The sequence below is a fragment of the Carlito syrichta genome, unplaced genomic scaffold (assembly GCF_000164805.1).
Source record: "Carlito syrichta isolate Samal-C Ts95f unplaced genomic scaffold, Tarsius_syrichta-2.0.1 Scaffold288134, whole genome shotgun sequence".
Lineage (NCBI taxonomy): Eukaryota > Metazoa > Chordata > Mammalia > Primates > Tarsiidae > Carlito > Carlito syrichta.
Window position 1 is genome coordinate 99,033 of NW_007232230.1, and position 11,986 is coordinate 111,018.

The 11,986-nt window shown below is 53.3% G+C and overlaps 1 protein-coding gene across 1 annotated transcript in view; it reads left to right on the forward strand.

The window, feature by feature from the left end:
- The window catches only part of CDC42BPB (CDC42 binding protein kinase beta), an 80,852-nt gene extending 70,622 nt beyond the window's left edge, over positions 1–10,230 (forward strand). Inside the window, exons 32-38 of the mRNA XM_021710107.1 lie at positions 2,226–2,323; positions 2,415–2,499; positions 2,645–2,762; positions 2,870–2,987; positions 3,537–3,642; positions 3,772–3,845; positions 8,856–10,230. Of these exons, the coding sequence (XP_021565782.1) occupies positions 2,226–2,323; positions 2,415–2,499; positions 2,645–2,762; positions 2,870–2,987; positions 3,537–3,642; positions 3,772–3,845; positions 8,856–8,987 (731 nt within the window). The 3' untranslated portion in view covers positions 8,988–10,230. The remainder of the gene's footprint in view (positions 1–2,225; positions 2,324–2,414; positions 2,500–2,644; positions 2,763–2,869; positions 2,988–3,536; positions 3,643–3,771; positions 3,846–8,855) is intronic.
- Positions 10,231–11,986: the final 1,756 nt, after the last annotated feature.

Genomic DNA, 11,986 nt, shown 5'->3' on the forward strand with positions numbered 1-11,986 from the left:
GGAACTACAGGTGTGCGCTATCATGCCCGGCTAATTTTTTTGATTTATTGTAGAGATGAGGTCTCGCCAAGTTGCCCAAGTGGGTCTCGAATCGCCGGCTCAGGCAATCCACTCACCTCGGCCTCCCAAAGCGCTGGGATTACAGGCTGAGCCACTGAGCCCGGCCTGTTTTTTCTTAATTACCTAAAGCTAAAGCTTTTTGTCCACCTCACTGCTGGCCTTGCCCCGCTGGCAGCATACCCAGGGCAAAGGGACCAACGTCCAGGCTCATGGGGTGAGCTGCCAGCTCCTTTTGCAGGGGTTTCTGCAGAGGGTCCGGCTCAGTTCAGCACCACCAGGACCGCTGCTTCTCACAGCAGATGTGCGGACAGGTGGGGTCAGGCCAAGAGCCTAGGGGTGGGGCAAGAAAGGGACAGGTCCCGCTGCTGGCAGTCTCTGGCCTGGCCTCTTCCCATCACAGCCTTCATGGCAGCCAGCACAGGGTTCCTGACCGCACATGACTCCTGGTTACCCGGTCTTTTCCCCAGCACTGGAAGTGCAGTTTCATGTCGAAAAGGACCCAGGTCACTGAGCAGTGTTTTCATAATCCTAGCCACATGTGGCCAAGCAGACACCTGATGTTCCTGTGTTCTCCACTTCTGTGGGTCTCTTTTTTTCCCTCCCCTGCACCCAGTACAGACGTCAAATCAATTTTGGATCTGGCAGAAAATAATTACAGAACTTTGAATGGATAACAACTTGACTTGTGCCCTGTGATGAGCGCTGTGGGCATGGCCTTACCTGTCCCTCCCTGTCCCTTAAGGTAGTTATCATCAGCCATCTTACAGAGGAGGAGAAGGAGGGCCACAGAGGCTGTGTCATCCACCTAAGTCACACATCAGTTCAGTCAGACTCCAGAGCCCGTATTCTTTCCATAGTAGTACAGACTTTAGTTCAAATTTTTCTGTAGGCTAGACATCTCAGTTTATCACCTTGCCAGCACATTAGATTTCTTCCTGGCTCCTTGCAAATGAAGCCCTCTGCCCAGCCATCGAGGGGCTTCCCCTGAAAGTCCTTGTGTGGAGACCCTTCCTCTGACAGTTAACTCAGAGTCTGCTTCTGCACGTGGCCCTCCAGGTCTCCGGAGTGGCTCTGAAGTGTCACTGTTAAGGCAGTTTGGCCGCCCGGTTTTAGCGTCTTCTGGCTGCCTCCCAAGTTCTGGTTGCTGTCCCTTTTGTATTCAGAAGGAAAGAACGGTAGCTTGTTGGAGGACGCACCATCAGTTAGTGTAGTGTGACATGACACAGGAGGTTCTAACCCTGGAAGCTGGAAAGGCTGGGCCAGGCTCACATACTCTGCAGCCTGCCTCTCTGAGCCCTGCCTTTGTGCAGGGATGCCAGGGATCACGCCGTTGGGTGGGTGTGAGGATGGACTGCTGCCTGCAGCAGTGGCAGAGGGGTGGCTGTGCACCACTCCCTGTCTTGAGGCTCAGTGTTTCAGTGCTGGTCTAGGTATTGTGGGGTTCTCCTTCAACTCCACACTCCCCAGGGGTCTGTAGTCCTTGGTTTCACATTCCTGGCCCACTGGCCGAGTTTCTGTCATGACCTAACAGATGCCATTACTTGGAGCAGACGAGAAGGCAAGGGCAGCCAGACCCTGGAGCTCCCAGCAGGAAGTGGTGTCCTCACTTGCCTGTGCATTCAGACAGATCACAAAAGGACACCACGTTGCTAACGCACTACTTCCAGAGGGCAGGCTGGTGTCTTCAGCAACGTGGAGAAAGGCAGGACTGCAGCCCCAGGCTCCACCATGAGCTTGAGCTCATGAGGCCCTGAACTTGGCTTCTGGGCATCTCTTAAGGAAGCAGCTGGCTGCTCTCTGAATGCTAAAATACTAAGCAGTTGGCCCTAGCCAGCATTTCACATGTTGAGCCTGAATAAGCATTCACGTCATACCTCGTGAGAGCAGATGAGAAAGCACCCAAGTCCCCTCAGCACCTATACTGTGGTGGTCAGAATGTTGCTCAGGTATAGAAGTTATGGGAGGGCATTGAAACATTTGCTTGTGTTTGCTTGAATTTTGGACTGAAGATTAATTCTAGAGTGGGGACCTGACAAAGCGACGATGTGTCCTGGTGAAGGCAGTGCTGCCACCTCTGCCCTTGCTCAGGTGCCGAGCTGTGACCTTGGCCCAAGACAGGTGAGGCTCAAGACTGCCTGTGCTCATGTGCTCTGCTCCCTGGCTAGGTTGCAGCCCCTCCCACGTCACAGTCTACAGCGAGTACGGCGTGGACGTCTTCGATGTGCGCACCATGGAGTGGGTGCAGACCATCGGCCTGCGGAGGGTAAGGCGGGCGTGGGGCCCTCCTGGCGCGAGGGGCTGCTGCAGTCTTCCCATGGCACACACTCATTGTCCACTTCTGACTTTCCCTCCAGATAAGGCCACTGAACTCTGATGGCACCCTCAATCTCCTCAACTGCGAACCTCCACGCCTGATCTACTTCAAGAGCAAGTTCTCGGGTGGGTCTTTCTCCACAGCTGGGGGCAGGGGGCTTTCAGACAGCCTGGGCCGCACCCGTATATGCAAGCAGCCTGAGCTGCACCCTTCCCTGGCTTGGGCTCGCCTTCCTGCTGCACCATGGTCACTGTGTACTTCCCTTCCCAGGAGCAGTCCTCAATGTGCCGGACACCTCCGACAACAGCAAGAAGCAGATGCTTCGCACCCGAAGCAAAAGGCGTTTTGTCTTCAAGGTTCCAGAGGAGGAGCGACTGCAGCAGCGGCGGTAAGAGCGGGATCCCCCAGGGCCAGCCTGGCCTCGCTCTAAGAGGGGTGGGCTGGAGCCGAGGGGATCTCTATGCACTGAATCACACATGTATTTTCTTTCCCCAGAGAGATGCTTAGAGACCCAGAACTGAGATCCAAAATGATATCCAACCCCACCAACTTCAACCACGTGGCTCACATGGGCCCAGGCGACGGGATGCAGGTGCTCATGGACCTGCCTCTGGTGCGTTCACAGGCTGGCGCGTGAGGGCAGGGGGTGTCTGCAGAGACTGGCTCCAAGGCAGGGCTGCCTGAGGCTGTCCCCTCGGGCTCTGCTCTGGCCTGGAGCCTCTGTCCGTAAGGCCTGTCTCAGCTGAAACTCCTTCAGGAGCTCTGTCTTTGTCACGAGGCCCCAGGCCCGGGCAGTGCCTGGGCACTGACGGTATGGTGCCTCTATTGATTAGTGTCTCAGCACCTCAGTCTGCTAGTGTTCCATAAGTACATCAGAGGTTAGATGAGGATTTCTAAATTAACTTCTTTGTGTCAATAGGTAATATACTTTATTTCAGAAAGTGTGTATTCCATAGGGTTTATTTGGCCTAACGTGGCTATTGCCAATTCTTAGTTCCACACTGACCTGAGGCCCTGGACTAGAGAGGGCCCTCGTAGCCACCTTGTGCGAGGTCCTAGGGCCACAGCCATTGGCTGTGGCGCAGACTTTGTGTGGGCCTTGCCTGGTTTCCCACCCCCAGTTGGCACCTGCATGTGCTCATGTATTGCTCTCTCCGCCCAGAGTGCTGTGCCTCCCCCCCAGGAAGAAAGACCCGGCCCCCCTCCTGCCAGCCTGGCCCGGCAGCCTCCGTCCAGGAACAAGCCCTACATCTCATGGCCCTCGTCAGGTGCGGAGGAAGCCCAGCTCCTGTAGCCAGGGGAGGTGGCAGGGGAAAGCGGGGAGGGCTTGGAGGGGATCCCCAGGCTTTCAGTTCTGTCCTCCATGTCATCCCCTAAGACAAGCTGTCCTCTTTCAGTAGGTGGATCGGAGCCTGGGGTGACCGTGCCTCTGAGAAGTATGTCCGACCCTGACCAGGACTTTGACAAAGAGGTGAGACTTGCCTGAGAACAGGATGTGGCTGGCCAGGAGCTGCCATTGCCAGCAGAAAAGCAGCCATTGGTTTGGGATCCTGGGGGCACCACGAGCTCCCCACTCATGCCTCTCAGGCTGGGCAGAGGGAGGTGTGTGTTCCTTCCAGGAGAGGCAGCTGGAGCCAGTGTCTGGCCATCCTCCTCCTCATCTCCCTGGGCAGAGAGGCTACAGGCAGGCGCTAGGCTGGGGACTTTTTCGGGGCTGCAGACTGTGATGAGGCTGTCACACTGCCCCACTAGGAGTGAAAGCTCTCCAGCCAGCCCTCTTCTCTCGGAAGCTCCCCTTCTAGCTTCTCTGTATGGTTTATGTACTTAACTGTGGCATGTGTTTGCTTTCCTTTGGGAAGACCTTCCTCACTGACCTCTGCCCTGTCCCCCTTGGGACAGCCACTTGGTGTCACGGCATGGGGGCCAACTCGGGGACCTGACCCTGCTCCAGCTGGCAGTACCCTCAGGCACTGTGTGGCTGCGCCACTCTGGGCCTCAGTTTCCTTTGTGTGGAGGAGGATTAGGATGCAAAGGTGAGAATCGCCTAGCGCTGAGGATCAAGGAGGCAGCCCTGTGAGTCTCTGCTCTCGATCCTGTTCTAGGAGGGAGGGGGACAGGGAGCTTTGCCACTGCTCCCCACAGGCGTCAGCCCCCACTGGACCACAGGTAACATCTGCCACTGAGCTCACAGGCCAAGGCCACCGCCTGCCTTTCCGTGCTCTGTTGCCTCACTCACGAGTCATTTGCTTTTCTCCTAATGACTTCTAGGGACTGTAATTGTGGTTGTTATCAGCTCAGATCCTTCTCCCAGAATCACTATCTGTTGATTTTGTCTTTTAATTTTAAAGGTGTTTAGTCTTATGGAAGTTGGTAATTTTTATGCAGTCTAGCTATCCTTTTCGGCTAGGGTAACAAATATTCTCTGTGGGCTCTTCAAGAGCTTCACGGGGTTTTCTCTTCTGTTTGTCATTCCATCTTGAAAGTGTGCAAGAGCTTGGGACAGTGTGTGTGTGCATATGTACACGCATCTGTGTGCATGCCTGTGCACATGTGTGTGCGCATGCCTGCGTCTGCTGTGTCTCAGGGCACTAGCCGGGGCTCCCAGATGGTGTCGCCCTGTCCCTGATGGTGCAGGCCCTGTGTTCCTGCTAGAGTCTCCCCATGGAGACTGACGCCTGTCGTTTCTGCCAGTTGCCTTTGCCTGGCTCAGGAGGCATCTTTCTCTCCTAGCTCAGGAAGAGTTTAAGTAAGGATTGGATTATGGATGTTGGCCAGACGCCTTTTTAGCATTTTCCAAGGCGACCTTCCTGGATGCTTTCTAGCACCTGTTGATGTGAGTTGGTATAGTGGATTTCCTTGCATCCTTGGCATAAATCCTCCTTGGTCATTAAGTGTTACTTTTTTAGGGCACTGGTCGATTCTGTTTGTCTTGCTTACAGATGTTCCCTTTGTATTTGCCTGTACCTTTCTTTTTCTGTGCTGTTCCCGGCCAGCTCTGTTCTCAGGGCTGTGCCAGCTCAAGCTCTGAGTTAGGAGGCTTGTGTCTCTCAGTTGCTTTCTTTTTTGAAAGTTTCATAGACCTTCCTTTAGAACTGCCTGAAACTGGTGGCTTGGAAAGGTGGGTCTTTCCCTTACCCTCTTAACTTGACTCTTTTTCCCGTAACTATCTATTTTGAAAATTTTCAAACCTTGAAAAGAATTGCAAGAATACTCACGTGGACAGGTTTACATACTTTAACCTATCTTGCCCTGATTTTTTTTAAAGGACCATCTGCCACATCAGGACACCGCTAAGTCCCTCCTCCCCAGTCACGGTGGCAACACTGAGTTCCCGCTGGTCCTGTTCATGTTCAGGTCTCCCGGTGGCCAGTGAGTCCGGGAAATAAACAAGTCAGTGTGTGTAAGCGTGTCACGCACCCGCTCTTCCTGGACTGCCTCTGTAGGGTGCAGCCACGCCCCACCTCTCTTCCGTAACACGGTGCAGCTGCAGATTGATATGGTCGTCTGCCTACTCAGTTTTCTTTCACAGCAAGATGGGTCGTCCCAGCCACGTCCTTATCGCACATGTCTTCTGACTCCATGGCCTCGTCGCTTGTGGTGCCTTTTCCTCAGGAGCAGGCCCTCGGCCGGCTTGTCTGTCTGGTGTTACAGTGACATTCGAGCATGTCCATTCTTTCCAGAACACTCCTCAGTGTGGGCTCATCTGATGTCTCTTCATCACGAGATTCAGACTGTGTGTTCCATACTACATGGAGGACTTGGTGTCCCTCCCAGGGCATCACATCCTGAGACACACATGCTTGTTTACTCTGCCATGGCCTTGTTTGTTCCTCTTTTACACTTAAGCGAAATTCACAAAACATAAAATTACCATTTTAAAGTGAACAACTCAGTGACAGTACGTTCACGGTGTTACGCAGTCACCACCTCTCTCTCATTAGGAAACATTTCTGTCACTCCAAGCCAGGTGCACTGGCACGTGCCTGCAGTGCCAGCTGCCAGGGAGGCCCAGGTGGGAGGGTCCTGGAGCACAGGAGTTCAAGGCTAGTCTCAGCAACATAGGGAGACCCATTTCCTTGACACCAGAACAAACCCCTGCCCATTAAGCAGTTCTCCCCCTTCCTCCTTTCTCTCAGCATCTGGCAGCTGCCAGCGTTCTCTGCAGTTTCCCATTCTGGGCATTTCATGTAAATGGAATGATAGCAGTTTGAGTGTCAATGGGTATGTGACCTTTTGTGTCTGGCATCATTCACATTGCATGTTTTTGCAGCTGTCCTCTTGGTAGCAGGAATCAGGATTTCTCTTTTTTTTGCTAAAAAAGGGCTCCTACTGCATGGATAGAGCCCAGTTTGTTTTCACATTCTTCCATTGATGAGCACTTGGGGCTGTTTATGTCTTTTGGCTGTTGTGAATAGTGCTGCTGTGCACATGTGTGTACATGTATTTGAGTAACTGTTTTCACTTTCGTGTACCTGTGAGTGGAATGCTGGGTCTATGTGGAAATTGTTTAACTTTTGAAGAACAACCAAATTGTTTTCTACAGTGGCTGTACCATTTTACATTCCCACCTGCAGTGTTTGTGGGTTCTGACTTCCCACATCCTCCTCTTTTTTTTTTTTCAATAGCCATCCTAGTGGGCATGAAATGGTACCTTATTATTATGGTTTTGATTTGCATTTCCCTAATGATTAATTATGTTGAACATTTTTCTTGGACTTGTTGGTTATTCCTATACCTTCTTTGGAGAAGAGTCTACCAAGGCCTTTGCCCATTTTTTAATTGGGTGATATGACTTTGTGATTGAATTCTAAGAGTTCCCTATGTATTCTGAGTACTGGGCCCTTGTCAAATACTTCATTTGCAAGTATTTTATTTTATTCTGTACGTTGTCATTTCCCATTCCTGATAATGTCCTAATTTGGAATAAGTTCAGTTTACCCATGTTGTTGCTGCTGCACGTGCTTTTGGTGTCATAGCTAAGAATCCATGGTCAAATCTAAGGTGATGAAAATTTACCCTGTTTTCATCTAAAAGTTTTACGTCTCTCCTTATGGTAGTTCACACAGTTTTCTTTTTCTTTCTTTCTCTTTTTTTCTTTCTTTCTTTCTCTCCCTTCCTCCCTCCCTCCCTTCCTTCCTGTCCGAGTTTCACTCTGTTGCCCAGGCTGGAGTGCAGTAGCACACTCATAGCCACTCCAGTGTCGACCTGCTGGGCTCTGGCAATCCTGCCTCACCCTTCCGAGTAGCCGGAACTACAGGTACACGCTAGCACGCCCGGCTAAGTTTTTTTTTTTAATTTACTGTAGATACGAGGTCTTGCAAAGTTGCCTGGGCTGGTCTCGAACCCGCGGGCTCAGGCAGTCCACTCGCCTCGGCCTCCCAAAGTACTGGGAGCCACTGAGCCCGGCCTCACACTGTTTTCTTATTGTAACTTTGTAGTTCATTTTGAAGTAGTAATCTAGGAGGTGTGAGTCCTTTAGCTTTGTTTTTCTTTTTTAATATTGTTTTGACTATTCTGAATTCCTTGCAATTCTATGTGAACTTGAGAATTGTCTCTTCCATTTCTGCAAAAAAAGGCCATTGGAATTTCAGTAGAGATTTCACTGAGTCTATAAATCACTTTGGGGAGTACGGCCCTCTTAACAATATTAAGTGTTTTATTCCATGAACATGGGAAGTCTTTCCATTTATTTATGTCTTTAAATTTTTTCAGTAATGTGTTACAGTTTATAGTGTACACATTTTTCACTTCTTTGGTTTCTAGCTGTTTTATATTGGATAGTATTGTAAATGGAATTGTTTTTCTTAATTTCCTTTTTAGATTGTCTATTGCTGGTGTATAGAAATACAACTAATGTTTGTGTTGTCGGTCTTATACCCTACAGCTTTACAGATTTTGTTTAATGTTTTTGTGGATTCTACATATAGAATCATGTCATCTGCAAATATAGTTTTGCTTCCTTTCTAACTTGCATACCTTTTTATTTATTCCTCTTGCCTATAATTGCCCTGGCTAGAACTGGCGCCGTGTTGAAGAGCAGTGGTGAAAGCGGGCATCCTTGTCTTGTTCCTGACCTTAGGGGGAGAGCTTTGTCTCCAGCCCTTGAGTGTGAAGTTAGCTGTGGGTCTTCATAAACACCTTGTATCGTGTTGAAGGTGCCCTCAACTCCTAGTGCTTTTCGCATGAGGAAGTGTTATGGTGGCCACTTTGGACCACTTAGTTGCAGGTCATCTGGTTTCCTCGCTACCAAGTCACTCTTTCTCTTGTAATTATAGTCATTTGTGCTTGCGCTTGAACATAGGTCTGTAACTCTCACCAGCAAGCTTAAGGACTACGTCAGTTGCCCGTATAAAGGGTGTGTGTTCTCGTCACCAAAAGAAAAGAGCAGTCGCCACATCTGTCCCCAAGTGTCTGGCTGGGCGGTGTGCGCCTCCTCGGATCAGGGCGACGGGTGCTTATGCTGCCGCCTCTGTGTTAACAGCCCGACTCGGACTCCACCAAACACTCGACTCCATCGAACAGCTCCAATCCCAGCGGCCCGCCAAGCCCCAACTCCCCCCACAGGAGCCAGCTCCCCCTTGAAGGCCTGGAGCAGCCGGCCTGTGACGCCTGAAGCCACCTGCCAGCCAGCACGGGGCCAGGGAGCTGGGACGGCGCCACCACCAGCGCCAAGACTGAGCTGACCCTCCAGTGTTGTCCGAGGAAATGGAGAATCCATTTGTAGATATGGAGATGAAGAAGAATCTTTATTATAATAATGACCAGTTTCCCGCCGTGTTGTTCGCGGTGGCAGACCGTACCCACGTGTGTGCGCAGCTGTGAGGCGGCCGTTCCGTTTGCACATGAAGGACCCCACGCAGCTGCTCGCCCACCCCCGCAGGCCAGAACGGGGCGCAGGGCCTATCCACGTGCCGCCCCGGCGGGAGGCCACTGCTCGGGCTGTGGGGGCAGGCAGCTGGGGAACCCGCCTCCAGGACGAGTCTTTCCGTCTCACAGGACCTCAGAAGAACCGTGGGAAGTCGTTACCAGTCCCAGAGTCACTAGAATTTCGAAGACAGGAGAGTGGAGACTCGTTTGTGGCCTTTTTATGCAGTTTAGCCCTTGCATAGTCCACTGCAGAAGTTCTTCTGCTGACCACCTAGTTGTGGACAGAGGCAGGACCAGTGATGCCCTGCGCGTGCTAGCTCGTCCTGGGTTACGGCTACGAAGTGTCACCAGTCTCCGACTGTGAAGTCAGCTGTACTCTCTGTTCTCCACTCCCTCCGTGGCTGCCTCTGCCCTGGAGTCTGCGAGTGTCCTGGGCAGGCCACCCGTGCCTGCTGGGCTGAGAGGCGGCCAGTGCCCAGGAGCCTCGCGGCAGGCTCTGGGACGCCCCTCCCACCCCGCCTGGCCCTGCCCTGCATGGACCCCATGGTTAGTGCCCGTATGGATCCTGTAGAGCCACCCGACACGCCTGCACATCGGCCCCCATGGCGTGGGGATGCCCCGCGCGTTTCACCTCACCCCTCCCTGTGTCAGATGTTGATGATCAGGTCTGTGGCCCTATCTCATGAAAGGCTTGTGATTCTCTGTGGCAGCAGACAGAGCTTGTCCCGGCTCAGGACGCCTCCCTGCCTTCCACCGACAGACACTTGGCAACGCTGTTCAGGACGCACTTACCTGAGTCGGCACTGAGTGGCCTGGCACCGCCCGCCCCTCCCACCCTCCCGGGCCTTCTGTGGGGCAGCGCCTGCCAGGGGTTCTGGTTTTTACTTTTTTAATGTAAGTCTGAGTCTTTGTAATTATTGAATCGTGAGAACATTTTTGAACAGTTTACCTGTCAATAAAGCAGAAGATCAGCAGTTTTAAAGCTCCCAGCGGTGTGTCTGGATGTGATGGTGCATTGCCACAGCGTCTGGGCTCCCTGGGAGTGCCCCAAGCTGGGGATTCCTCCCAGGAGGCAGGGGAAGAGCCACCCTGCCGTGGAGGCCACTCGGAAGTCATGCAGAAGGCTGCCAGTGTCTGGAGCTGGGGTACCTGGCCGATTGCTTCTGCCGGGTGTCCAGACCCCATGAGCATGCCGAGGTGTACGTCTTTCAACCCAAGCAGGGCAGCCCTCGAGGCTGGGCAGAGTGGTGTCCGGTGGGAGGAGGATGGTATACCCGTGGGCCCTGGCAGTGTGGGAGCCCCAGAGGGAGTGCCCAGGTGGCTTTGCCCGTGTATGCCCAGCACTGACCCCACAGCAGCCCAAAAGGACCAGGCCAGAGGCCCAAGGCCCTTGGCAGAGGCAGGAGCTCAAGGGGAGGTTGGGCCAGGGCGAGCAAAGACATTGGGGTGGGGGACATGGTGGGGCCAGTTTCCCCAAGTTTTGTGGAGAGTTGGGCTGTTTATGTCCAGCTCATTCTTTAAGACAGGAGCAGCAACAGCACTCAGGAGGAGGGCAGGGTGGGGAGAGGACCCTCGCAGGCCTGGCGGGGGCTGCTCAGAGCTCCTCCTCCTCCTCCAGCGCGTTGGGAGGGTGCCTGCCCGGCACAGTGGTGTCGTGAACGTAGGGTGAGCTGCCCCTCACTCAGGTTGAGTGAGAGATGAGCACGCCTGGCCCTAGAAAGCAAGCCATGATCTAGACTTTTAAAGTGAGATGCTTGGCTGGCTCGGTGGCTCAGCCTGTAATCCCAGCGCTTTGGGAGGCCAAGGCGAGTGAACTGCCTGAGCCCGTGGGTCCGAGACCCGCCTGGGCAACTTGGTGAGACCTCATCTCTACAATAAATCAAAAATTAGCTGGGTGTGGTAGTACCTGCCTGCAATGCTGGCTACTTGGAAGGCTGAGGCAGAAGGATTGCCGGAGCCTAACAGGTAGATGCTGGGGTGGCCATGAGTGCCAATGCACTCCAGCCTGGGCGACGGAGTGAGATTCCAGCTCAAAAATAAAAAATTTAAAAAAAAAAATGAGATGCTCATAAACGAGTGGCCTGTGGCTTCACACATGGGACACTGCAGCACCAAGAGTGCCACATCCCAGCCACATGACACAGGTGCGCCCTGAGTCACGGGCACCCTGATCCGATTACGGGAAGCTTCTCAGCAGCTAAGCTGGGCCCCTAGTCAGAAGTCGGGAGATTCCCTGAGGGGGCTGGGCAGACTGGGAGGCCCGAGATGTCTGCAGCCCCAGATACTGAGTACACAGAAGCAATCCCTTTGCCGCAGTTTAGGCTGTACACGTGGGGTCAGTGCCCCTGTCAGAACGTGTGCACACGGTGTGATGCCCGTGTGGTTTTTCTTCCCCTTGGGGTCTCTACGATGCACCAGCTGTGCGTCCTAACTCTAGGCTGCTCAGTGCTCACACCCAGCCCCCCAGGTCAGAGCCAGCATAAGGGGGAGGCCGCCCTGCAGTGACACCAAACCCTGCCCAGCCGGGCGCCATGCTCCAGTGTGCTGATGGGCTCAGCACTGTCGCCCTTGCCCAAGGCCACCATGTCCCCCTGACTGGCCCCTGTCTCATCTAGACCCTTCCTCGCCCCCTCCCAGGGTTCTCCTCTCCTTCACTTTCTCCAGCATCCCGCCCCCACTTGCCTTGGTGGGGCGCTTTCCCTCCCTCCCTCCCTCCCTCAGTTCTGGGTTCCGAGCCTCTGGCCG